Below are 27333 nucleotides of genomic sequence, written 5' to 3'. Positions count from 1 at the left end.
AAAAAAAAAAAAAAAAAAAAAAAAAAAAAAAAAAAAACCTAAACACCAAACAAAAAAAAACTGTGATTAAATTGTAACACAACATCTCATCATTAATTTGAATTTCGATAAAAGTGGACAACATTGAATATTTTATAATTGCAACCACATAGCCTTTAATACCGATCACTTGAGATATAAATCTAAAATGTGAATTTAATTATAAAGAAGCATATTCGTTACTACTACACAAAAAAAAATACCCCACAATCAATATAAACGACTTTCATAATGATAAACCGATATTATCATTTCGTAAATGTACTAAAAGCCAAAAGAGAATGCCAATCCATTTATTACAATCAATTCGTTATATTAATAACCGATTATTAATATCAATTCTAGGTGGGTAAAATCTCAAAAAAAATACAATAAATACGAATAATTCACTTTTTCCCATTAAATGAATAAAAATAAGTCAAGCTCCCCCATTTCATTCTTTAACACGGGTGCGTGTGTCCTTTGCCCCTTAGAAGGTTCTCACGCATGAAAAGGAAGCAAAGAACACAACCACATAGAGTTCTATCGACCTCGTTGAGGTAGGTCCTGACCTCCAGGGAAACTCCCCCGACTTTTCTTATCCCACTTTGAGGGATGAATTTCAAGGCCAGTTTAGTCATTTTCGCGTCGGTTCGACAAGTGCGTGACGTACCATTGTGGAATCGTACTCCCGGGTCAGTTTTTCTATATCAGGTTGTTCTTTTTCTTTCGCCGTTTTTTTCTTCTTTTTTTTTACATTCTCAGCATCCATAAAAATTGACTCGATCTAAAAGAGGGTCTCGGGAATTGATATTAAATGGATTAACAATCTACTAACTATTTTCGAATAAAATTCCTATTCTAGATACTTAAAAAAAAAAAAAAAAAAAAAAAAAAAAAAAAAAAAATAAAAAAAAAATAAAAACGTAACCTACAATTCTACACAAATATCAAAGAAAACAATGGCGTAATCTAGTCACCTACTCCATAAAATCTTGCTATACAATATACGCACAGTTTTAATGACTATGTAAATATATAGTTAATTAAAAGAAAAAAGAAGAAGAAGAAGAAGAAGAAGAAGAAAAAAGAAATAATCAAAGAAAAACAAAACCACAGAATTTTTCATTAGGAATTTCAATTATGAACAAAGGTGATTTCCAAATTGAATATCCGTAGTAGATCCATTATCTACACAACAAGTAAGATTATGACGCGATTCGTTCAAAACTTAATATAATTTAACTAATCTGACTACTCCTTTGCTCTGTAATAGAATTTCTGCGACTCACCTTGACTTACCACCATAAAGGTCTTTGTCTTTTGAAGCAAAGTTATTCAAGTGTAACGTACGAGAGTTAAGGCGGCGTGAATCAGTAGAAGCCAAGGTTCTAAAATACTTGAAGATAAAGTATATCCAAGCTCTACATTTCAGTCAAATTTAGCTGCGTCACATTTACATACATTTTTTCTTAATTATAATGGCTAATTACATTTGTTATGCTTTTTGTCGAACACCTCTTCTGTTGTATATTAAATTGGAACTATAAAGACGAGTACAAAAGATTTAGCTAACATTATGTATTGCGCATTGAAGAGTAATTAGAATGAACGCTTAATAATGAAAAAAGGCAAAAAAAAAAAACTTTTTCTTGCAACGTCATATATACGCATGACAATGTACGGCTGCTAGTCGTGCGGACATTCAACATTAAGAAATGGAAAAAATAGATCAAAACCAATGGTATTTTATTTGTCTCGTATGGAATTAGTTTACCTATTGATAAGCATTAAATATTATAATAATGCACCAATTAATTATATTTGATATTTTTCAATTCCTTAAATGACAGACACACGACATTGCTTTGTAAATAAAAGCCTCAATTACGAAAAGTGATCCAAAGATTAGCCCTTACCAACGATTATATTACCCACGAGCCTGTATAGACGACGCGCCACTAAATAAGATCAAGAAAAAATTTAATATAAATACTGCCACTGGTACTGTATGTTCCTTCGCTCGATCCTCTTTTGATTTACCAGAGGACAATTATGTGTGATGTGTGCTATTCATTTATTGATTTTTCAGTCATACCGAATGCATACTTACGTTCCACAACTTTACGCACGTCTATACATTAGTTGTATAAAATATTTTCTCCAATTAATGAATTCTCCAATAAAGAACGTTTTCATAATTTATTTATAGTCATGATACATTCGTTATAAAACTGCATCATCGTTACTGTTCACCATCCATGACTTCTTGCTTAATAGGAAATTTTTCAACTTTAGTCGTTATTCGATGTTGATGAGTGGCTCATCAACTCTTTTGGACTGCTTCAGGTAATCTAATCATCAAGTAATGAACAATCGCGACCAATCGTTACTCCGAACCATGTTCAACGACTGATTAATGCTGGCGTTAGTTTTGCATGACATACAGCACACTATAAACAGATAATACTTTCGTCAATTCGGATAAGGTTGTTTGTGATGCAATTATTACACCGAATGAAAATAACGCTGATAGTACGACTGTTTTTTTTTTTTTTTTTTTTCATCATCTTCGTAATCTTCGGAACACGAGTATGTTGAGAGAATAGACTTTAGGCCAAGTTTGCCTTTCTGGTTATCTCAGATGGTATAACGTCTTCATCTTTCCCGTCAGACGCTCCAAACACGAAGAAACATCGATCGTTAAGGCCGGGTATAATAATAATCTTCAAGCGATACCTGTACCTTAAGCGAACTAATATTCACTCAGCAGATTTCTAGGATCCAACGATGTGGGCGCGCGCGTTTATGGTATATATGCCAATAAATTCCTAGTTGGAACGGCTTGAGTCTGCACGATATATCTTGATGGAGCAGGCAGGAGGAGCCGACGGCTCTGCACCTATCCAGGTATATTTTGCATTCTTGTTACGTATGGAGTGACGTTCGTTTAATCTAGATGATGGAATTCACACATAATTACGCAAAATGCACCAGCGAGGACATTCACTGTACATCCATCAAATTCTACTTGGCACGCTAATTGCAGTACAACTGCTTAAGGTATATTGATTCGGGGATCGTGTCAGCTGATGGTAGGATATTCGTAGTAATTAATAATAAATACGCAGCAATTGGTGCTGGTACGATCATTTCGCGAGGGACGTAATTGCTGATCTTCATTTTGCCATCGCTGTTCTTAATTGACATTTCGCGGCAATGACAAGCATCCAAGCCTTTAAGACGATAGTCATAGTGTGCAGTCATACGCGCAATATGGCATCTCCTTTGATGGACGAGGCGCACGTTCTCTTAAATTGGTAGCATGCTACATCGCACAATTGGGAAAAGCTTGAATACTCCATACTTTGACGACACCTCTTAATCAACTGTCTCGATCCTCGCATGATATTGTATAATGGATAGTCTTTCAAGGGTGTGTTCTTAGTCGACTTAAATATGTCAGACGTGATCTGTCTATGACGGCAGACAGACTGACGTCAATAGATTTTGATGTGGGTGGTACTGATTCCCATGTGAGAGTACGCTGCCGATTGTGACTGAAACGAGTGTGCAGGAGTTTTTTCGAGTCGCTAGCGATATCATCACCTGAGCATACCTCGATCCATCCACAAGGTCGAACGCACTTTTTGTCATTGATGTGCTGTACCGAGCAGCGACTCATCGTAATTTAGTTTTCAGTCGACTCCAATGCTCAAGATGTTTCTCTTGTACGATTGAATATCGTAAGGCTTATTGGATTAATTAGTTTCCACTGTGTTGTGCTAGTAATATGTCATTTCTAACGATAAGACGAAATTAATTGCAAAATTTATGAGGTCGATTAATGTAGTCATTTAATGCTTAACTTTGAAAAACCTTTGATATTCCATATATATTATAATTAAGGAATTACTTGTATTAATTTGACTGCTGCAAATACTTCAAAGCACTTTTTTGCTTTTTATGCGTCTGAGCTGAGCTGACGAATTGGATATAAAATATCGTGACTTTTTAAATTTAGCCAAGGTTTGTCTTTTTTTTTATTTTTTTTTTTTTTTTATTTTTTTTTTTTTATTATTTTTGTATATGGAACAATTATTAATGCTCAATTTCATTTTTCAGGCTTATAATTGCATTGTTATGTATGTAATTATTAGAGCAGATTAAATTTAATATAAAATTAATGAAGTAAAATAAAAAGTATTAGTGAGAATATTCTATTGATAGCGATTATTATGAATACATTTCTAAATGATCTACAAATATTTCAATTCGAATATTATAAAAAATTTGCTGCATTTACAAGTAGTCGTTACTACGTATAATCATGTAATTTTGAAGAATCATTAATTCAAACATAGAATTTTTTATTATAAATTGAAACTATTTGTGTTGTATAATCGGGCCAAACGCATCTCGATCTCGATATTATTGTGACAGGTCATTGAAGAAAATTATCCGTGTTATGTGAAATTCATGCAAGGTAAGTTACACATTGCGTGTCTTGTGATACGTAAAAGTTATGGATGAAAGGGGTCAATCGGCTTAACGATCATAATAAAATAGATAATATACCTTAATGTGATAGGAATTTAGTTTTGTTCTCGGTAGACTGTTGAATGCGCTAAAGTCCAGTCGTCGTGAAAAAATACCATTCGCTCCGCAGCTTTGTCTGCAATCAGAAAAATCAAACAATAATACTTCATCATGTAAACAGAAAATTTCATGCAATACATTTAAACAGATATGTTTATTAATGTAATTCAAGATAATACGGACAAATAAAAGTTAATGATCAAAATAACAAATTACATAATTATATAATAGTAGTAATGGCAATGTTAGCTATAATCGGTTTCAAAAATTAAATAATCTGTAAGCTTACGACGAACAGAGGATGACAGGGAAAAAATTATCCGTATCTCTTAAATAATGTTTTTTCTAAACTTCATAATGTTTGGTTATAATTCTGTTGTAATAGTATTATGACGTCAAAATTTAATACCTTGTCGTATCTGAATTGGGATTTTGGAAAGTTAAAATGACGCATAACTGCGTCACGAGCCGGGATATTCGCATTTATATCTTATTCATACTTTTTATTCGTATATATATTTATATCGCGTAGTTTTAAATAATTTAAAATGATTGATAATATAAATTCGGATACATAGATTGTATTGCTTGCCAAAAGAGAAAAAGAAAATAAAAATAAAAAGAACCTCATCGACCGAAATACATTTAGATTCTCAAGGGATCGAAATACCAAATGATGGGTGGACAGCATTTTAAGTATTGATGTATTCCAAATTGCTGAGGGTTAGGAAGTGTCAGGTCCACAGGCCGCTGTGCACTAGACTCGTGCAGAAAATGATGCGCGAGCTTTGTTACTTTCAAGGGGACCGAAATTGAAACGTCATCGCCATATGACGTGTGCCATTCAAATGTCGAACTAAGTTGCGAGGATGAGACGGAGGGAAATAAGAGGAGGGCAAATCTTCCACTCGTGCGGTCTCGCAACGACTTTTATTCGCGAACGGCGAATCTCTACCTCTCTCCTTTCGATTTGCAACCTTTTAGCCCGTGAATGATACAAAGGAAAGAAAAAAGGGGAAATAAAATGAACCTGGTTTGGCTATGGTTATGGAATTAATAATGGAGGAATTTTTTTTTTTTTTTCTTATACCTCAAATTTATACGTTGCCAAATAGGCAAAATCAAGCTTGTAATGTCTCGATAGAAAAAGCCTCTTAAACAGATATCTCCCGTATGTGAAATTCGAGATAATTGTGATGTATCCAAGCTTAAGGATGGAATATCGCTTTATGCCTCAGGGTGACCTGGATCCAACTCATTTCGCATGGACAATCCGAATAATCCACTCTCAAGTGTTATTTGCCTTTGAGCGAATTCTGTTGCAAATCTTTATCTACAAGCATTTCTTTTGTATTAAATAATGACATTCGTACGAAGCTTATTAATTCGTGCCGTACCTCTTGGAATAACACTTCAAAGTTTTTAACGATTTTAACATTATGAATTACGACATTTAACAATGAGTCCTTTTTTTTATTTTTTTTATTTTTTATTAGCAGTGATGTGCGTCTTAGTATCGATGGGATTTGTTTTTTTTTTTGTTTTTTTTTGTTTGTTTTTTTCTTTGTTTTCAGCCAACCAATGAAGAGCCACCAGTCATTAAATCGAATGAAAAACCTTTACTTATCTTATAAATATCATAATCAATACAGTCGTCTTAAAGAGGTCGGTATTTATAAAATGTGTTAAGACAAGATTAATTGCTTGAATTATAAGACAGTAAACGAATAGCGCGAAAAAATGCACGCTGGATTAATTTACCGTATATAAGCAAGGGAAATTCGCTAAGTATAAATGCGCGACTAAACTGTGAGGCAATAAAGCCAAGAACCATCCAGCAATCGATTGCGATAAAAACAAAATAGTATAGTGGCTCGAAGAAAGAATGAGAATAGAGGAGAGGGAACGACCATAAAGGAAACTGCGTAATTAATGCCAGAAAGCGAGTGTCGTGATCGTTACGCACAGGTGAACTACTCGTGGATATGTAGAATCTGGTCATGCTGTGAGAGGGAGGGGGGGCGCAGCTAGGGAAGGCCACGGCGACCTCGACCTTGATGTCTCTTTCTCTATCAAGTCCCGCATATTTTTGGCAATGTCACCTCTGAGTTATAAAAACATTACTCACTACCGGTGTTTGAATAACAGTTTGAATGCGGCGAAAAATTGAGTGCTTGTCGGCAAAGTCGAGTCGCGCGAACAAAGGGGAACCTTTACACTCGTTTTCTCCGTATAGTTTGAAAATCGAAATTTCATTCATGATTGGTCACGCGATTAATATTAATGCTATGCTTACAAAATGTCGTTCCCCTTCAATTGGATCCGTCCGTTATGCATATCAATGCTACAACATACTAGGGCGGCGCGTCTACGTAATTAAGATTTTTCAGAAATGACAACAGTGTTCACCTCTACGTCATTGGTAGATCATTAGAAAAGTACGTCAATATAATAGGATAATACCTGCTCAATGTAAACAGAGCTTTCCCACAGCTCACGCTGCTCCTCACCATTAAGATTGTCAATATGGCTTTACGAGCGAAATGAAGCATAAGAGCAAACCAAGTAGAACAAGTGAGCAGGAGTCATTATGCAGCTTCGTAGAGCAATTTTACAAGACTCGGCCAGCCAAAGTAAAATTCTATCCAACGCTTTATTTTTTCTAGCGATTGTAAAGGAAACAGCGGTATATATATATATATATATATATATATATATATATATAGATAGATAGATAGATAGATAGATAGATAGATAGATAGATAAATAGAAATTTAAATAGTTGGAGACAGACAGAGTTCTCGTCAATTTTCACGGCGAAGGACAATCAGCGAGTACTCGTGCCCCGTACAATGACGCCCCGAGTAATTGAGGCAATATAACGTTTCGCCATCCCACTCTGCAAATTACTTTGACCTACAAGGTGAATGCTGAAGAAAGGGAGACTGACTGAGAGATAGCGAGCGAGAAAAATATTGTACTTGAGGTTCGATTAATTCTTTGGTTCGAACTTTAATGCGCCACTCACGATGAGGCGCAAATTGTTCATTAGATGACCAAAGATCTATACTTCTAAATTATTATCTCGCTTGTCAAATATTTTCAGCGGATACGTAAAAAAAAAAACAAAAACAAACAAACAAAAACAACTGCCAAATTACCGTAAAATGGCTCAGCTTCACGACTGCCTTTGATGGCGAACAGACAACTGAAATTATTCATGAAATTATAATTACTGGATTAATTTTATTACAATCTATATATATATATATATATATATATATATATATATATTTATTTATACGAATAAAAAAGAAAATAATAAAACAGGCATTTTTTTCTATTTTATACCAAGCGTATTATAGTTGAGTAATATTTACATGAAAGCGATATAAAAATGTATACGAGCGAACGCCCAGACTAAAAATAATTTATAGCCAAATCTATATCACGAAAACCGGTATTCCAGCTTCTTTATAAACTCCAATACCCAAGAGAAAGAGATGGAATATTATGTTTGACGGGATAATATGGAAACGGATCTATATAAATCGAAACATACAGAGAATTATTAATAACAAATTCAGGTGATATATTCTGGCCTTCGACAAAAAAAAAAAAACAAAAAACAAAAAACAACAAAAAAAACGCTCACTTTTTCCTCACTCGCGGTATCATCAGGCATTATTCATAATCGTATTAGGACTCGTGGAACATCATATCACACTGATTTTGGCTTCGGTAAATAACCGAGAAGCCTTTCGTCCTCTACTCTTTTTATTATTCCTATCCCTTGCCTTTCCTTAATTCCTATCATCGCGAATTTAAATATGCTGTTTATAAATCGTATGCCCTTATCCATAAATTAACGCAGTATTATTCTCTAATCGGGCGAAGATGTCGACGGTTATAGATGAAGAGGATATATACAATTCTACAAAAAGAAATGCCAAAGTAACGGTTGCGTCACCCACATTGGTGCACATGTACTTAAAAAACAGTTATGTCTCTCTCTCTCTCTCTCTCTCTCTCGGCTATTCGTCGGCGGATGTCGATGAGCGCACGAGTGTTGACTAGTCCGCTTATTTTGCAAAACGCCTGAAAATGCCGATCCATTAAGTATTTGCAAGATTTATTTTTTCGACCTCGTCCCTCCTTGAACCACCAGTTTTGTAATTGAAATTTTTTTTTTAAGAGCTTTTGCTAATTTTCTATTTCAGAAAATTGTCGTTGTCGTATAATTACTGGAGCATGCTTAATTCATTTTTATCGTTTCTATCAATTCAAAACAAATATACGTTTATCTCCCGTTAAATTTTATAAATTGATAGATCATTAAAAAGTCTATTTGATTTATATTTTATTTAAATTATATCATAAAAACCGAAATTTACATCCCAAATAATTATTAACACTTTAAAATATTATTGAATATAAATTTGAAATCTAAAATGCGAGCTTAAATTCAATTTTTAATTATATCTTTTCGCATTTACGTCAATTATCGCGGAAAAAAGTGCAACGTACGTACATGAATTTAATCTAATATACTATATATTAGTATTTAAATTCGAAAATTTAACACTTCGACGATGGTAACGTGACGGAAAAATTTATTCGAATAAAATAAATTAATGCTGAGTCTAATGGAATTAACTGCTCGCTACTTACAGATGCGCTGTACCGTTATTTTACCTCTTAAACTGTTGTCTATTGAATGAATGGATAGATGTCTGTTACTTCTTGAAAAGATCACACGTGTACATAACTTGTATTTAAGGAATAAATAAATGTCTATGTCAAAATAACAGATAGTTCTCTTCCGTAAATAAAATTTCTATAAATATATGTATTTATTATTATTATTATTTTTATTATTATTATTTTTTTTTTTTTTTTTTTTTTTTTTTTTTTTAATTATTATTAGATATTCGAGTTATTTGACGGACATATGCACGAATTTGTTTAATAAGTTTCTGTTACTGTGATGATGATAATCTAAAACGTTAATTCTGTATGCTTATGCACCCATCTAAATTTTACAATCTCGAAAGGTAACATTAATTAAAAAAGGAAAAAAAATAAGATGAAAAAAAAAAGTTATGCAAATACAGATTTCTATATTGCAAAACATTGACGTTTAGTCATGCAATTTGCAATCTAGTGTTAAAGTTCACAATATACGTAGCCGGTTTACAAAAGCTATTCACATGTATTTATTGATTCGAATGCGCCAATCACGCGATCAATTTTACAGCCAAAAAACTTGCACTTAATTATTATGAAACGTACGAATTATGTAATTTAATATTTTTCAAGCAGAAATGAGTCAGCAGAATCACCAACTACAAATGTTATACCGGACCTTTTAAAAATCTATTCGTTAATTGCAAAATGTATTATCGATTTTACAATTCATTATTTGCAGTCAATTCAACAATTAAACAATTCATTAATGCAAATATCTAAGTGAAATAATATTTGATGAATAGACATTTTGTATAACTATATTCAGATTATTCACATTTTTATTTGACTTTTTAAGATCTTCGGTACTATTTGTTTTTGAATAAATTGTATATCGAATAATTTGAAATTTGCTCGTGAAAATTAATACCGTTTTTGTTTACATTTTGATATAAATACATATTTGATATTACGTTTATGCAAAGTTCAATTCTCCGGCTTCTCAACTCAATATGTATTCCGCAGCCAAACTCAATAAGCACAAACATATATTTAATTTGTGATATATAAAATAATTGAATTGTATGACATGACATAGTCGTTTATAAGAAAGCAATTACTTACTTTATACAATGAACAAGCGGAGTATTATTCCGTAAATAATAATTTCTTGATAAATATAGCTTCTGAACATCTATTTGATAATAATTTGTAAAAGGATTAAAAAATACAATTTAAGACTTACTTTCATTAATATTATAATAATTTGCACATTTAATGATGAATCATAATTTAAGCTATAATATACTGAATTGTTTATCACACCTCGCTTAAAGATTTTTCAATTAACAAAGATCATCAAAATATCAAGGTTACGAATTTTTTTGTAAATATAAAAAATAGAGAAATTATCTATCTTTTATCTTACAAATATGTAGCCAATCGTAAAAATTTTTGCTAATGTTTAACGAATTGTGTAAATACCTTCGTAAATGTTTCCACTTTGGAAAAATTTACCGGACATAAAATTATTCCAATTCGCTATTTAATATATTGTTCATTTTTTTTATTTTTTTATTTTTTTTTTTTTTTTTTTTTTTTTTTTTTATTATTATTTTTTACTACTGGCGATAAAATCTCCTGATACATTTTCACTCAATCTTCAACGAGCAAATAATATAAAATTATTATAACAAGAGACTAAAAGAATATCTGAAAATTTCTATAAAATGCTAAAAAATATAGTAAGAATTAACATAAAACTGTACAATCGCGATAAAAGAAATGAAATACTTCGCTGCCTATTAAGTCATCGTTATGCAATCACAAAAAGCAAAACATTCAAATGTTATTGTATCCTAATGTTATCGCACGGCAAATGCCGTGTAATGTTAAAGTTTTTAAAAAATCCGACAAGGCTTTGCAAAGTTATTTTTAAATTCTCAGTCGCGAGAGAGAAAAAATGACACCAATCCGATAAAGATACACTTGCAATTGGAGTGGCAGAAAAAGGATAAATAAAGGTAAGGCAAACAGTCAGAACAATTTTTTTCACTTAGCGGATCTACGCAGCTCTGTATGTTTCAATGTACTTGCATGAGTCATCCACCGGCACAACCTCGATATGCCCGTCTCACTTTGCGCTAGAGTTTATCGAGCCGGAGAAAACGTGCATATCGATATAACTTCTCATGCATGCAAAGCAGCCGAACGACAAAGTATTTTATGAAATATGCAAAATAGTACTGGCTACATATGAATCCACGTATCGCGCCGTGGCTTTTGTGGCTGCTCGTAAAAAGTCACGAATCACCGCGAGCGTTATATTGTACGTATGAATAAATGTTTTTAGCGAACTCTTGAGTATATATGTAGCGATCATCTTTGGAAGAAAAATTCTAGCGTTTCAACTCGTCAAAGAAATAAATTTTCCTCGCAATTTATTATAATTCCAATGAAGCAATGAATATAAAAAGATACTTAGGCGGATAGATAGATCAGAAGATAAATAGTAAGATAGACAGAGAGAGAGAGAGAGAGAGAGAGAGATGAGAGAGATGAAAGAGATGAGAGAGATGAGAGAGAGAGAGCGAGAGAGAGAGAGAGAGAGAGAGAGAGAGAGAGAACGAAGAAACAGCTTATACTGATAGATGTTATATGTATTTGGCTATAATGGTTCGTTGAAAAGTTTGTTCACTTGGCATAATAATTGTTATAATTTTATATACAATTAGATATTTGTCATGATACGAACTAATATGTATCTGTTCAAGATCATACTCCATTAAACAGGCAAGTGTATAAAGAATTTGTTATTTGATAATATAAAACTTCAAAAAATTTGTATTTGCTCCCTCACTACGACATACGACATGATAAATATATTGAGAAGTGTATATATTTAGATTAAAGTACTAAATTTATAAAAAAAAAAAAAAAGTCTATTCTATTTTCCACTTCATATTAATCATAAACAAGTAAAGAATTTCAGTATTTGACGTTGAGATTTCAAATTTAACTACATTTTTTTTTCTCTCGAAACATTTATCTTAATCATGCTTGCTTAAACTCTTCAAAGAATTTTCATCAATAATGTTAAACGGCTTAATAGTCTTAATGAAATTTATTAAATACTACAATATACAATCTCTTAGAAACTTTGTCACAAATCACAGATTAAAGTATTTTCATCTAAAATGTAAATGAAACTCTTATCAATAATATATTACATGTTGAATAAAATATCAAATGCACAAACAGAAGATGTTGTTTTGAATATAGTATATTATGTTTTTCTACTATTATCAAACAAATAATAATGAAAATAATCCAAGTGCCAAAATTTCTTTTGCATATAAATTGATTTGACCGAAAAGCTAAATGTATTATTCATTCGATTACCGACACAATATAATAATTATCTTTTACAATAAAATCTGTGTTAATTTTCCTAAGATAATTAAATGATAATTATACCATGTCCGGTAATTAGAGATAAATATATTAATTATATTTGACTTTATAAACAAATTAATGCTATTTTAATAATTTAATTATAATGGATGTAGTGATAATGAATACAAGACTACCTGTGAGTAAAAGAAAAAAAAAAACTAGCGTAGAGTCCCAGATTCTATTACCTAACGGAACTTGTTTCCTTTGCCCTAGTATACCAGTACTTTTGGCTAGTTAACTATTCATCGCCTTTGTCCTACTAGACAGGTTAATAAGTAATTCCAATAAACTTTAGTATCATCAATTACAATTTTCAGCCACGAGTATCTATGATCAACGATTATGATAAGGGATAAGAGGATAAGCCATACGTCAATTTTAATGACTGGCTCTAAACAGAGAAAAAATAAGAGAAAACCAGTATTCCACGCATAAGTTAACATTTATGTGTTGAGCTAAAATTTATCTATATATATTATACTTTTTGTTTGATTATATTTGTGCATTGTACGTAATACTTACGTTACGACGTTATAGAATTAAAGATATTCAATTCTCACGAGTTTCAACTAAAGCAATTATAATTTATTTTTAAATAATAAAATTCTGCCAATCAAAAAAAGTTGCTACATTAAAATTTCAGATATAAAAATATATTTCATAATGTGTTTATATTGTGAAAAGAATTTTTTATAATTAACATTAAGAATACAGTAAAATGATGATTATTTGCTTAAAAAAAAAAGAAGAAGAAAAAAAAAATAAACTATTCTTTATCGGAAATTAACTCACGTAATTATTACTTCATAAACAAAAATGAACCGCGATTGAAGATCATTTTTTCAAATTTAGTAAATTTACATGGCAGACTAAACGATTGCTCTTAAGAATCTTATTTCGTCATTCGAAGTAAACAAGTTTTTATATTTCATTATCTCCAGATTTCTCGAAGTTAAAATATTGATATTTTTCAAAATTTTAATTGGAACGATTAAATTTTTAATTAAATGATTTTTTAAATATCATTATATTGTCGATAATTATTTTAGGAAAAACAAAAATCTATATTTTGAAAAACTGGAAAAATTCTATTTTCATGGTAAATATAAATTAACTTTTATAATAAAAATTGTATATTTTTTTGTTGTATATTTTTGTGAAAATCTACCAATTATAAAATAATCGTTAAAACTGATATTTACAAAAATCTACAAATACTTTGTTATTTTAGGCAAGTTTTTGAGACAAAATTTTAGTAATACAAAATCATATACTCAAAGAACATTATTACACGTTTGATTATACTTTGTTACCATTGCTTTATGCGATCATTTAAAATTACTAAAATTAAAATACTTTATTAGATAATAAAACTGATTGAAATACGTGATTTGCGTAAAAATGTACTGTTAATTTCAATATATAAACTATGCCTATTATACAAAGATTTCTTTTTTGAAACTTATTACTACGTATAAAACGCCATGTTAATTTAACTAACTACATTCCAATTAAAAGTTTATCCTCAAGCTTTCACAGTGAAATTTCCTCATTCCTCTTTAATACCAATAATACATATGAAAATATGCATATACACATATGTGTAAAAACAAAACAAAAAAAAAAACAAAAAAATTATTAAAATTCTAAATGAATTGAATATTTAGAAAGATGGTTATGCTAGACATACCTGCGTTCATGGTTTAACACTGTTTTATTAATAGCCTATAAACCTAAGTTTCTAATATCTCATGTAATTCCTTTTGTACTTTCTATTATTATCAAATTCGAACGGGGCAATGAAAAATATAGCATAGTATGTATAGGTGAAGAAAAAATTTTTTTAAAGAAAATATGTTTAAAAAAATATAAACAGAATACAAAATTCGTGGCACGAAATATTTACAAGAAACGTGAGTTTCATAATAAAACCAGTAACCGTCAGCTGTTAAGTTTCACGATTGCGTAGCGAACTTTTTCAGGTATTTATATATTCGGTCTACATAGTTCTATCAAATTTTCCATCAGCATTTAATATGCCTAAACAAAGAAAAATTCGTCATTCCGTATTCGAGTACGTACGATTCTTAAATATAGTTCGCACTTTCTCGGTATTCGAATTCCTTTCGATCGAGCAGAGCACCGCATTTGTAATAAAAATTTTAATTTAATGGATCTTCGCGGCCCAATGGATTTTTCTCTATTACCTTGGACAAATCTGTATGCGGAGTCACGAATCCCGATCGCACAACAAATGGACGACGCCTACATATGCAGCCGTAGCCCTTTTATAATTTTATGCTAATTCAAAGCATATCGAAGCCGATCCCCAGCGGCTCGAGTACTTTGCTCCCTCTTTAATTACGCATGCAAATGCAAAGATGCCAATTATAACGCGAATACATGTCTACGTATATGCGTTATTTAAAAATCCTAACGAGCGCCAAGATTTTTACGAAAACGAGTAAACTTTGCAAATAAATAGCGAATAATGTATCATAACGCATACGTTGATGGATTCAATTTATACATAATCTGATAATTGTTTTTAATTGTTTAAAATGTAAATATTTAATTGAAATATATGTTTAAAATAAATATTTATGAAAATATAAGGATTATCGCACGACTGCAACATTTGACCAGCACCTAAGAAACGCAATATCGTCCAGTACGATTCATGACATCTCGGCTAATTACTAAGTTTCAATCAAAACAACAATGATGATTTATGCCGTTCCTATACGATAAAATACGTGTTATGTCCTTTACCTAAAATAAATAAATTAAGGAACCAAACAACAGCAGAAACATGAATCAATCGTATTGGGAGATGCGAATATTTTGAAAAGCGGCATCAATAAATATCCATTCACGCACAGTCCTCAAAGCCCTGTAAATTTCGCTATCAATACAGAGGTAGAAAATGTGAAATACGACAAACGACAAGATGTCGGAGGAGAGGCTAGACAACAAAGGCGACGGCTCACGATTTTTCCTGTTTCTCGGCTGCCTCGTGAAGTAAAGTCTGCAGATGACAACGAACCATTTACTCGCCGACTGCCAATTTAGCCCCACTTGCTCACGCCTTAGTGGTCCGTATCGAAGGGTCCGCCAGGGCGGCAGACGAGTTTCTGAAACAACGTTATCTCGAGGATATTCGGGCGCGGAGCCAGATGCCAACGCCGTCGCCGCCTCCACCACCGCCTCCACCATCGCCTCCACCATCGCCTTCACCATCGCCTCCACCACCACTACCACCACTACCACCGGCACTGCCACCGCCGCCACCGCCGCCACTGCCGCCGCCGCTGCGGCTAAGCTGCGAATACAAATGATCTTTAATTTCATTGTGCACTATAAATTCGTGAGAGGAGGCGTCGCAGCGCCTCGGCATATTCCTTAACAAATATTTAAAAGCGCCGAGAGAAAAGGCACCTGATGTGGATTTTTCGTGAGCGAACTCTGAAACAAATAAGAAGCTTTTGAAACCGGCTTATTACAACACGCGGGTGAAAGATGACAGACAAAGACGATTACCAAAAGTAGTGGAAGCCTCTAGCCGGAAAATATATATACAACAGTCGGGGACCTCACAGAAGGCCGCCAACTCGACCAAGCCAGGATTACTCTTAGGGAAGCCGGCTTGCTGTGTGCATTATATATGTACCTAGTCGTTTCGCTTCTCGAAGCTTTATTTTCTGCACTTGTACGTATATATATATATATATATATATATATATATATATATATATATATACGTCAAAACAAAGAGAGGAAGAATGAAGTACGAGATTGTACTCTCTCTCTCTCTCTCTCTCTCTCTCTCTCTCTCGCCTTACTCATAATTCTATTTCCACTGAAATTCGATTATAAATCTCTTCTAAAGCGGTACATTCATCGACACATAACGATACTGTAATTAACATAGATAATGAAAAAAGATAAAACAAATGTCAAGGAGTATTGTACATCTTGAGACAAGTTCTATCGTAGGTTTCATATACACAAAAGCGCCTGCATTTGTACGTACACGCGCACGCACCACACGAGCACACACGCGCGCACAGACACACACGCACGCGCATACACACACACACACACACATATATATATATATATATGCATTATTTGCGATACTCTGCTATGAATTGTGTAAAAAAAAAGTAAAATTTTTATGAAAATGAAAAGGGGTATAGGTAAATCAATAGAAGTAAGATCATAAGGATTCTAATTTATGGTGTTCTACATTCTAAGAATCCATTTATCTCCCCCTACGTTGTATGAAGTCTATCATTACTTCACTACCGACCTGCAGCTTTTACCCTTGAAAACTAATAAGATCCCCGACAGGAGAGAAAAAAATTACAGATTAAGTTGAGAATCACTGGAGCAAGGAGAAATTCTATCTGACGGTTACTTCATATTTATTTTTGAAAAAATTTTGCTTGATTGATTACTATTTTTTTTTGCGAAAAATTGAACGAATTATAAGTTGTATGATTTATCGAGCGAATCACACGATTACGTTGAAAGATTTTGATGCAATTAAAAACCATGGCTGTAATCATTATATTCCTTATCTTATTTATTCCTTATCTTCGTATATCTTCATTTTTTTTTTTTTCTTTTCCCAAGTCGCATATAATAAATGTTAGCATTATTATCTGCAAGGAAACTAAAAACTAAAACTATACTAAACTGGCGAAAAAAACGTATTATTAACATTGTAATATGATAAGTAGGACATCTTTGAGATATTTAAGGTTCTATAATAAGCTGCTCGGCTTAAACAACAACGCGAGAACTTGTTGCACGTTTGTTTCCCAAACTTTCTAAATAAACAGAATAATGTAATTGAGTTTTCGGCAATGTCTAATAATCGCGACTTACTTATGAGAATAATTTTTCAATCAACAATATAATCCACGCCAAGAGCCAGTGTGACTTTGCATTCAAGCAGCGCACTCAAACGAAGATACAATAAACGACGATAAAATACTAAAGTCGTCAGGCACATAAATAAATATAAATTGTATAGTAAAAATAAATAGCGTTAATAATAAGTGGAAGGAACAGTGGCGGAGATTGTGAATTTAAATAAGTATGACTCGATCGTGATTAGCGTCAATTTGAATAATTGTAAGTAAATATCCGATATGCTTGAATCGAAAATCTTTGTGTACTAAAATACGTATAACGAATCAGTTCGCCGTTAAAGAAGCACATTGTGTTATTTACCTTCCGCTATTTAATTTTGCGTCTCCTCGGCAAAATGGACAAACTCGTCAATCGCAGCAGTGCGCCGGCGATTTCCCTAGCGACTCGCTTCGACAAGCAAGCAAACAAAAAATTCCATTCGCCCGGTGACAGGATGTGGACGAGAAGCGACTGAAATGGCGCGCACGTGTATGCGAAAAACATTAGGAGTCGTGCAACGCCGCTTGAGGGTCGCGACGCAAAGAAATTCATGAATGTTAACGACAAAGCAAATCGAATGAGCGGAGCTCTTTTTTTCTCTTCTCGCGCATTAGCATAAATTTGACAGTTTTGGTGTCCAAGCGAAAATTTCACTGGGTTAACGGTGCGACTGAGATGCGACATTGCGCATCGGCAATTAAGTTTGCGCGAATGAAAGGAAAAGCGGTCGACCTTTAGTCTCTCCTTAAATCTGTCCGTCGAGATAAATTGTATTCGTGGAATGTGGTTGGCTGGCTCTTGTCTTAGCTCTTTAAATGGATAATTTTTCGATCCGTCCGTTTTATATGCGACCATTAAATCGTAATCGGAGAGGTGGCACGCGATGTAAAAACTTTTTGACTATTCGCGGAAAGTGCGTAAGCTGTTTTTAAAAGGCGCTAATAGAGTTTACTCGACGTGTCCATTGTCGTTCAAATGATTATCGAATCTCGCGGATGGAGATGCCCAAGTTGTAATTAAATTAAAAGACCTTATTAAATTAAAATTAAAATTAAAATTAAAAAATTAAATTAAAAGGTAAGCTCTCGAACTCGACGCACACGGCTTTGGTACATTATCTCAAAATATGTCTCAAAATAAATCTTTTCAATTGGTGTGAAATAATTTACATGAAAGACTAGGCATTAAGCAAGGCACGCCGAATTGAAAATCGGTCGTTTTCGCTTTCCGTGCGCTGGCACGTGAAAAGGTAATGGCGAGGCAGCGCAACCAGGAAGAAATTCTTAAATATTGTATATCCCATACCGTCGTCTTTAAGAAGACCTTGAGCAAACAGTGAGACCACAGTGAGACAGTGAGAGAGTGAGAGAGTGAGAGAGTGAGTGAGCGAGATTGCGCGGGAGCGTCGGAGGGTTGGGAGGGAGAGGGGAGGCAGTCGCGAACGAACCATCAATCTCGCCTCTTTGTCTTTATTATCACGCACGCTGCTACGTGAACGATCGCTTCGCTGTACTCCTTTAATCTATTACTGAATAGTATAATTCGAGATTACGAAAATTTTGATTTGCTCTGTATTGTGCAGAAATTGGATATCCGAATACTCGTCGGCGTTTAGCCTTCTTAAGTTCTGTATATTTCGTTTTCGAATTCACGCATATGCGCGCGTGCACGTAGATTCAATTAAATCGCACAAGGGACATAAAAAAAAAAATAAAAAAAAACAGAAAAAAGAAAAAATCAATCCATCGATCAATCAATAAATACATAAATAAATAATAAAAATTAAAAATAAAAAATAATCTAGCCAATTGTCGGGCATTGAGATGTGGTTGCGCAAAGAGCTTCAAAATGTATTAAAATTAACGGTATTATCAAAAAGACGAAGAGACGAGAAAAAGCGAGTATTTTTAAACGTTGTAACGAGACACCAATGTTTTTTCTTTTCCCCGAAGTACCATAGCATATAGACCACCGGCGGGACTATTGGCGTCTCTCGGCACAAATATCCGCCGTTCGTTCCTCCTCTATAAATTACGGGAATATTTATCAAAATAGCTCGGCGATTTATCATGCTAGTAATGAGGCTTGCATCATCGTTGTCGATCGCTCGGATATTTTTTAATTGGTCGTCGCTTTCCAGTGTCATTGTGATAATGCGACTAGCTTTCATACATCAAGAGCGTTAGCTTAATTTTTCATGGCGCGCGAATATATATATATATATATATATACACAGTTTGCATTTGCAATGCCGACATACACGAGCGAGTGCGCGCATAAGCTACGCGTTAACCCAACAAGCTTATACGTGGTAGCGCATGTGTGCAAACAAAGCCGCAATTATAACGAACGGGCGATTTAATTTGATCGGATCCGCGGTATTACATTAGCGATTAATCCGTTACTTTTGTACATAGAATCGAAATCGCTGCTCAATTAGCCACTTATGAGCTTCAAAAGTATTTATAACAACTTGTAATGCCTGACTCATCGTACGGATTTATAATTTACTAATGTAAACGTCGTCTGTCGAATTATTGTTAATAATCGTAAATGAACAGCTCTGGGTACTGGGCCATCGTTACAAAGCATTACCATGCCTAAAACTTGGGATAATCAAGTATTTTCTACTTGAGGCATATAATAAACTTCTTTGATTGAAAGGTCATACGACAAACAAGCCATTGGGGAATACGGTATAGATAAATTTTATATCTCATACACGATTAATAATTCATTATAAAACTATTATTCTTTTAAATATATGAGAGTTTTTATAAAAATTTATACGTTATCAGACTGTTGTATAACATTATTACGTAGTTCGGCATTTTAAGGACATTTGCTTTTCGAAGAGAAGTATCTATTAAGATAATATCCTTTGATGTCATATATCAGTCTAGACGTGTCGAATAAATTGATAAATTAATACCGAACAGTTGTAGTAACACTACAAACGGCTTATTGTAAATAAAAACATTAATATTTGAGATTGACAAAATTTGCTTAAATATTCTATTTCTTGGAGAAAAGATTTTAAACGATTAAAAAACTTGAAATATTAATAAAAGATGTATAGTAATAGTTTTAATAACAAACCAGCAAAAAAAAAAAAAATTAAGAGTTACTTTTCAGTTAAAAGTCAAAATAAAATATATACGTATTACATTAATTTGATCGTAAAGATAGGATGGATTTTTTTTTTCCTTTTTTTTTTTATTTTCAATAATAATCATTGTAACGCCACAGCTGTTAAAAACTAATATAATTACTATATTTCACAGAAACAGATGTACAATATATTATTAATAACTACACGACAATGTTAAATTAATTAATTATGAAAGCAAATAATAATTGATAAGTAATAACATGTTATGCTTTTTATAATAAATAGAATCTATTTTTATCTTAATTATGTATTGTATGTATTATATCATACAAATTACCCATAATAAATCAATATTTAACATTTGCATAGAAACATTCTACATTTTTGTGTTGTCGTTAAATACATTAAATTTGCCAGATAATATCATCAGTTCTTAATTGAATTTCTTGCATACTTTTTATAAAATGTCGTAATATATTTACTTCTCGTCATTTCTTTCAAAGTCACAATTGAATATTAGTACTTCTTTTCATATTCTTTTCTATTATCATTATTATTGATTAGATCTCTCATATTACGTTGCCATAATTATATAAACTTAAACTACAAGAATATTATACAGATATTTTAATTCATACAATAATAGCACGATGTAATTATGTTTTATTTAAAACCTCTTTAACAATTCGCGTACTAAATTTTATATCAGTACATTATTTTTAGTATTATTTTTATTATTAATTATTATTAATTATTATTATTATTATTATTATTATTATTATTATTATTATTATTATTATTATTATTATTATTATTAATAGCATCAAATATTTATTTTATATTATTCTAAATCAATGTGATCACCTATGTTAACATAAGAAATTGAAATTTATATTAAATACAGAAATATATTTATTTAATAAAGTTTATTCATAATACACGTACCTTTTTGCATAAAATGTAAATTATAATAATTCAATATTGTACAACAATATTCTTCAGTTCAATAATTTAATGCAAATATTTCTGTTAAAAGCAACATAAAATGCAAATATTGATAATTTCAAAATTTATTTATTATGCAATGTTATGATTTATTATATGCATTACCGAAAAGAAGAAAAATATAATATATATTTGTTTTTTACTCTGGGATCTTTGGGTGCATTTTTTATTATATATAGAAAGGTATAAGATGTAAAATAGAAAAATATTTTCGTTTACTGATTTTATACATTTATATATTGAAAAGCTCATTAAATTATATATTTATGTTAAAAAGTAGGAAAAAAAACATTCATTTATATGTAGTTTATCATACAAGATAGTGATATTTGAAAATTCCAATTTAAAACAGATTTGGGCCTGTTTTTTGTATGATTATATTTTGCATAAAACTGAATAAATATTATATGGAAACATTGTTAAATAACTTAATTTTTAGATAAAAATGTGTAGGAAATTATCTTTTAATTTAATTAGCAAGATATATATATATAAAATTAGTTTACGAATTTGAAATGTCATTGATAGTAATTAATTATAAAATGACAAATATTGTTTTAATATTTGTACATACACTCGTTTAAGCATTATATTTTTAAACATTTGCTTTAATTTTTAAATACTGACAAATTGTAGAAAAGTAATTATCTATTGTTATAAATAAAACTTGCAGTAAAAAATAATGGGAGAAAAAAATGTAATTAGCAAAATGTCGTTCAAATTAAAAATATCTTAATATAAGAATTTAATACGAATATAAGAAAAATATAAAAATTAATTTAGATATGTATTTTAATAATTTCTATATTTATCATCGATACAAGTAAGAAAATGTGTGTGCGTGTATGTGCATGTGCGTCTGTGTGTGTGTGTGTGTGTGTGTATTACCATAAAATAAAGACCAGAGCTACGATTAGGTCGAATCAAGAGTTAATTTCTTTGTAATATAATTCAACTCTTATACGATATATTATTTATTTATTTTTTTTTTTTTATACAATTATCTTTATTTCGTAATTATAATGAAAATATTTATAGCCCTTTAATATCAATTATTACGATACAAATAAATAATTAATAGAAAACATATACATTATATTTTAATTTTACAGAACAAAAAATCTTTGTTTCACATATACTTAAATGACATAATAAAAGTGAAAATATTCTTATATATTACGTTCCGGAAGTAGCCAAAAGTATAAGATTAGCCAGGTTCGCTTAACGTCTTGCATTTGTAAACAACAGAATTAATCACGTAAATACTAAAGGATGACGTCAACTCAGGTGTATTGCAAAAACGCCTTTACGTGAATACTAAGAAATTTCAATTTCCCATGTGTATGCAAAATTTGTTAAGGATAATAGCTATTCGCTTGTCCTTATGCAGACTAATAAATTATTCAAATAAATTTTAATTTACAACGTAAAACGTATGAAAATTTTATTTACTTTTAACAGATGATTCAATCGTTGGACTTATGTAATATTATGGTCTTAAAATAAAACCTAATGAAAATATTTTTCTATATTGTAAATGAGCTTGTTGATAAAAAATATGCATTATCTCGTGAAATTCAAAGAACCAATTTAAACTAACACTTCAATAGATAAGTCTAAACAAAAGTTTAGTGGATACCGTCAGCCGAGTGCCTGTTGGGAGATGGCAGACATGAAAAGAACGAGGAGTCTGAAGAGAAGAGAGTAGACAAGATGAGAGAATTTATTGGTTGCAGCGTATCGTCGTCGTCGTCGTCGAAATCGTATCGTCTAGTACGCATAACACAACGACTACGTGGAAGAGGTGTTGTACGAAAAAAGAACTTTATCGTGGCCACCTCAAACTAAAAATCAGTTGTCTTGCCCTACGCCGCGTCTCACCCCCTCCTTTATTTTTTATGCATGAGCCAAAGCTGCTGCGACCGACCGACTCCACATCGGGCCTCCATTTTTTTTTTTTTTTTTTTTTTTTTTTTTTTTTTTTTTAATGAAAATTGCCGGAAACGCCGTGTCCAACTATCGATCCTCCTCGTGTAAATAAATTTACGAGTGCTTGGTTTGTCGGCTCGTAATTATGCGTTTAATACGAAGTTTCGGTGAAATGTAAATAACCGTGCGTTAAAAATGATAACCGAAGGGAAGAAACCGAGAGATTAGCATTTTTCCCGAAAACGTCAGAATTCCCGGCAAAAAGCACAACTGATCGATTAACCGCAGCAATTACGTTCGCGGTACGAGCCTTGCATATGACGTAAGATCTTCCGATTTTCGGTGACGTAAAATTGCATCGCCTCTGGCTGTACGGCTAAAGAAGGAAAAAGAGGGAGTGGGAGATGGAGTGCTATAGGGAGCGGGATGCGGGATGGGAGAAAGGAGAGGCGTCCCCTTAAGGCGAAGGGCAGCCGGTGCATCAGGAATCGCGGTTTTGCCGAGACGACCTTGAAGCCACGCGCGGTTCCTCGGCCGGCATTTCAAACGAAGTCCTCCCCTCCCCATGCCCGCCACCACCCCGACGGATAGCTGCACCACGGTCAAGGCCACGAAACTCTCCCGCGGTCGTCTGCACTCCGCTCTTTCGCACAACCCTCGGCTACAACGTGAGCGCACGAGTACAGCCGGCCTGCATCTCTCTCTCTCTCTCTCTCTCTCTCTCTCTCTCTCACGCACTAACTCTTCCCCTCACATTCTCACTTGCTCCTCGGCGCGTCCAATCCTCTTTTTACACGATTTTTCTCCGGCAGTTCTCCCCCATTCCACTCCCGGAGCGATTGCGATTGCTGGTGTCGTCGTAGTCGTCGTCGTCGTCGTCGTCGTCGTCGTCGTAGTCGTCGTTGTCGTCGTCGTTGTTGTTGTTGCGAGCCTCGATGCAAAAACTCGATTACGGGGACACATTTTGGCGAGGGTTCCACAGCCCCACGTCCCTCGCCGCTCTATCCAAATCCGGTTTGTCATTTAAAAAGACTAACTCTGCAATGCTGCAGCCATACGAGGGAGAAGATACGAAGAGAGGGATAAAGGGAGATGGGAAAAAAGATCGGGGCGTTTCGTGATGTTGCTCTCTGGGTGTTAGGGATTTCATAATGTGTTTACGTTTTCATGATGTCTCTGCAGAATCCACGAGCTTTTTTTGTCCTTTTCATTGAGTATTCGCGTTATCTAATAATGATTGTATATCTCGCGTCTTTTGGTATTCGAGAGTTTCTCGTCGAGTCTCTTTTCGGATAGTGTTTCTAAGCTTAAAAAAATTATGTTTCTAGCTCGTAAGAATTGAAACCGCAATTATGTACTTGAGCATTATGAAAAAAGATACTTTGCAAATATACGTGTCACGCTAATTAGAATGTAATATAAAATGCTATGCTTAGCTAGAATGAGAAAATCCGTTTTAAACAAATTAAAAAATTGATCGACACTTTGTTAAGGTAAAATCTCCGCTTAATGCTGAAGTGAGTGGAAATTAAATCAACGATAGCAATAATTACATCATGCATAAAGAATCTTTTCAATTTTGAAAAAAACGTATCGCCTGTGTTTGCCCAACCGTGATAGTAAAGATAAAAATACAAATTTCAATATAATATGTTCTTGGATTTTAAAAATTGATTTATTTATTGATTTTTTTTTTTTTTTTAATTATTATGTTGATATTTATTGATGGGCATGCGTGAAGTATCCGTAAGCTATGGAAGTGAGAAATTGATTTCAATTTCAATGGCGAATGTAAAAGTCTTTAAACTTAACCGAATGTTCCAGCCAAATATATTTTGTAGTTGTTGAACATCAAAGCTTATGAAACGAATGCTGTAAACGCCTAACATGCACTTCATGCAGTAGATAACCGATTCGATCCATCTTCCCGAGGATAAGCAGTCCCCTCGATTTTCCGAGACCAGTGCCGATATTAATTACACGTGCGAACCGTTTGCGAACCGGAAAATATAAAAGAGCACAGCGAGTGATAGAAATGAAAAGAGAGAGAGAGAGAGAGAGAGAGAGAGAGAGAGACAGCAAAGGGTCGATAATAATTTTTATCGAGAAGAAGCCGCAAGAAGGAACGTCAGGTCCGGTCGGACGGGCTTCTCTCCTCTACCTGCGTTTGCACACGCGCAGAGCAGCATAAATAGGACAGGTTTCCGAGTTGGTGTCTAAATATAGAAAAGAGCGTGTGCGTATGGGGACCGCATAGGTGGGGCGCGCCCGTGCGTATCTCTCTCTCTCACTCTCTCTCTCTCTCTCTCTCTCTCTCTCTCTCTCTTTCATTCTCACTCTCTCATTCTCTGTCTGCCAGCCGATTTCCGCTCTTATCTCGACCCGATACACGCGTATAAATTCATACCTCCTAATTACTCTCCCATAACATCTTGCTCATGCTCTGTTAATTTTCCACGGCCTACGCATGCCTCGGCCTACGCCATCCACGAGGTGCCGCCGTACGTTCATTCATGCGTCTTCGTGCGCAGCGCGTACGTTGTAAAGACGTTCTATGCCACGTTTTTCTCGCACTCGCCGCATATGCAAATACGCTTTTCCGACTCGCGCATTTATTGCCCGCTGGCTTATTTAATTAATAACGTTTCCAAACGTATTAATTTGCTTTTTTAAACCACGCTGAGCTCTAGTTATTATTGCGCTCGTATTTATTAACAGAGGTAAGTAATGCATCCAAGGAGGTAATTCGATAATCGCCAGTAAATCGCCTTTAAAATATAGCACACATAGGCGATCAATTATGAAAATTTGAAGGCGAAGGAAGTAGCCAGTTGGCATGTTTCCGCGCTCGATTGTCATATAAGTCAACCGAGGTGTTGTACTACAACTGTCGATCCTTCATTAGTATTCAATGGCACCTATAATTTTTACTGAATTTGAAAATGATTGCTTGTATATTATGTATTATGAAATTAGGTTAAAACGCTTCGTGAACACATTGTTAGAAAATATAATTAAATCTTACGATGCCTTTGACGAATATAATAATTACATCAGAAAAAATGATCTATAATTCTTTGTCAAGTTTTTATAATTTTTTCTAATGTCGGACTGCAAATTCCAAGATATTTATTACCGTAAGAAATTGTCACGCTACTCGCGTAACCTAAGCCTCATCAATATTTCTAATATTACCGCATCCAAATGAAAAATTCGGTACCATTACGAGGAAGAGGTAAAAATCGAATGATAAAAGAAGAGGAAAAAATCAACTCTCGGGCAAATAGTGAAACAAGCGGTAAAGTATCGAGTGCCCCCCGTAGCCCGCACTTCTTTTTTATCCCCTTAAAATTTCCGTAAAGATCTACTCACAGGTAGTCTCGGGGATGACGGGTATCGAGGCACACTCCAAGTAACGACCATCAAATGTTTTTTACAACCTCCCGTTTTGTCGCCTTTCCCCCTTTCACCGAAGCCTCTATAAAATTTACCTACTTCGTGTCATGGGTCCGAATAGTAAAAAATAGATAGAGAAGGTAAAGTATGTGCGTGTGCGTGTGCGTGTGCGTGTGCGTGCGTGCGTGCGTGTGCGTGCGTGCGTGCGTGTG

General features: G+C 33.3%; 1 protein-coding gene across 1 annotated transcript in view; it reads right to left on the bottom strand.

Annotated features, from left to right (window-relative positions):
* Window positions 1-27333, bottom strand: part of heca (hdc homolog, cell cycle regulator) — a 127294-nt gene that overhangs the window by 93569 nt on the left and 6392 nt on the right. The window contains exon 2 of the mRNA XM_011499487.1: window positions 4597-4693. Coding sequence (XP_011497789.1) covers window positions 4597-4693 — 97 coding nt within the window. The remainder of the gene's footprint in view (window positions 1-4596; window positions 4694-27333) is intronic.

The sequence above is a fragment of the Ceratosolen solmsi genome, unplaced genomic scaffold (assembly GCF_000503995.2).
Source record: "Ceratosolen solmsi marchali unplaced genomic scaffold, CerSol_1.0 scaffold35, whole genome shotgun sequence".
NCBI lineage: Eukaryota > Metazoa > Arthropoda > Insecta > Hymenoptera > Agaonidae > Ceratosolen > Ceratosolen solmsi.
The sequence above is the reverse complement of the archived record's forward strand: the minus strand, read 5'-3'. Positions and strand labels throughout refer to the sequence as shown.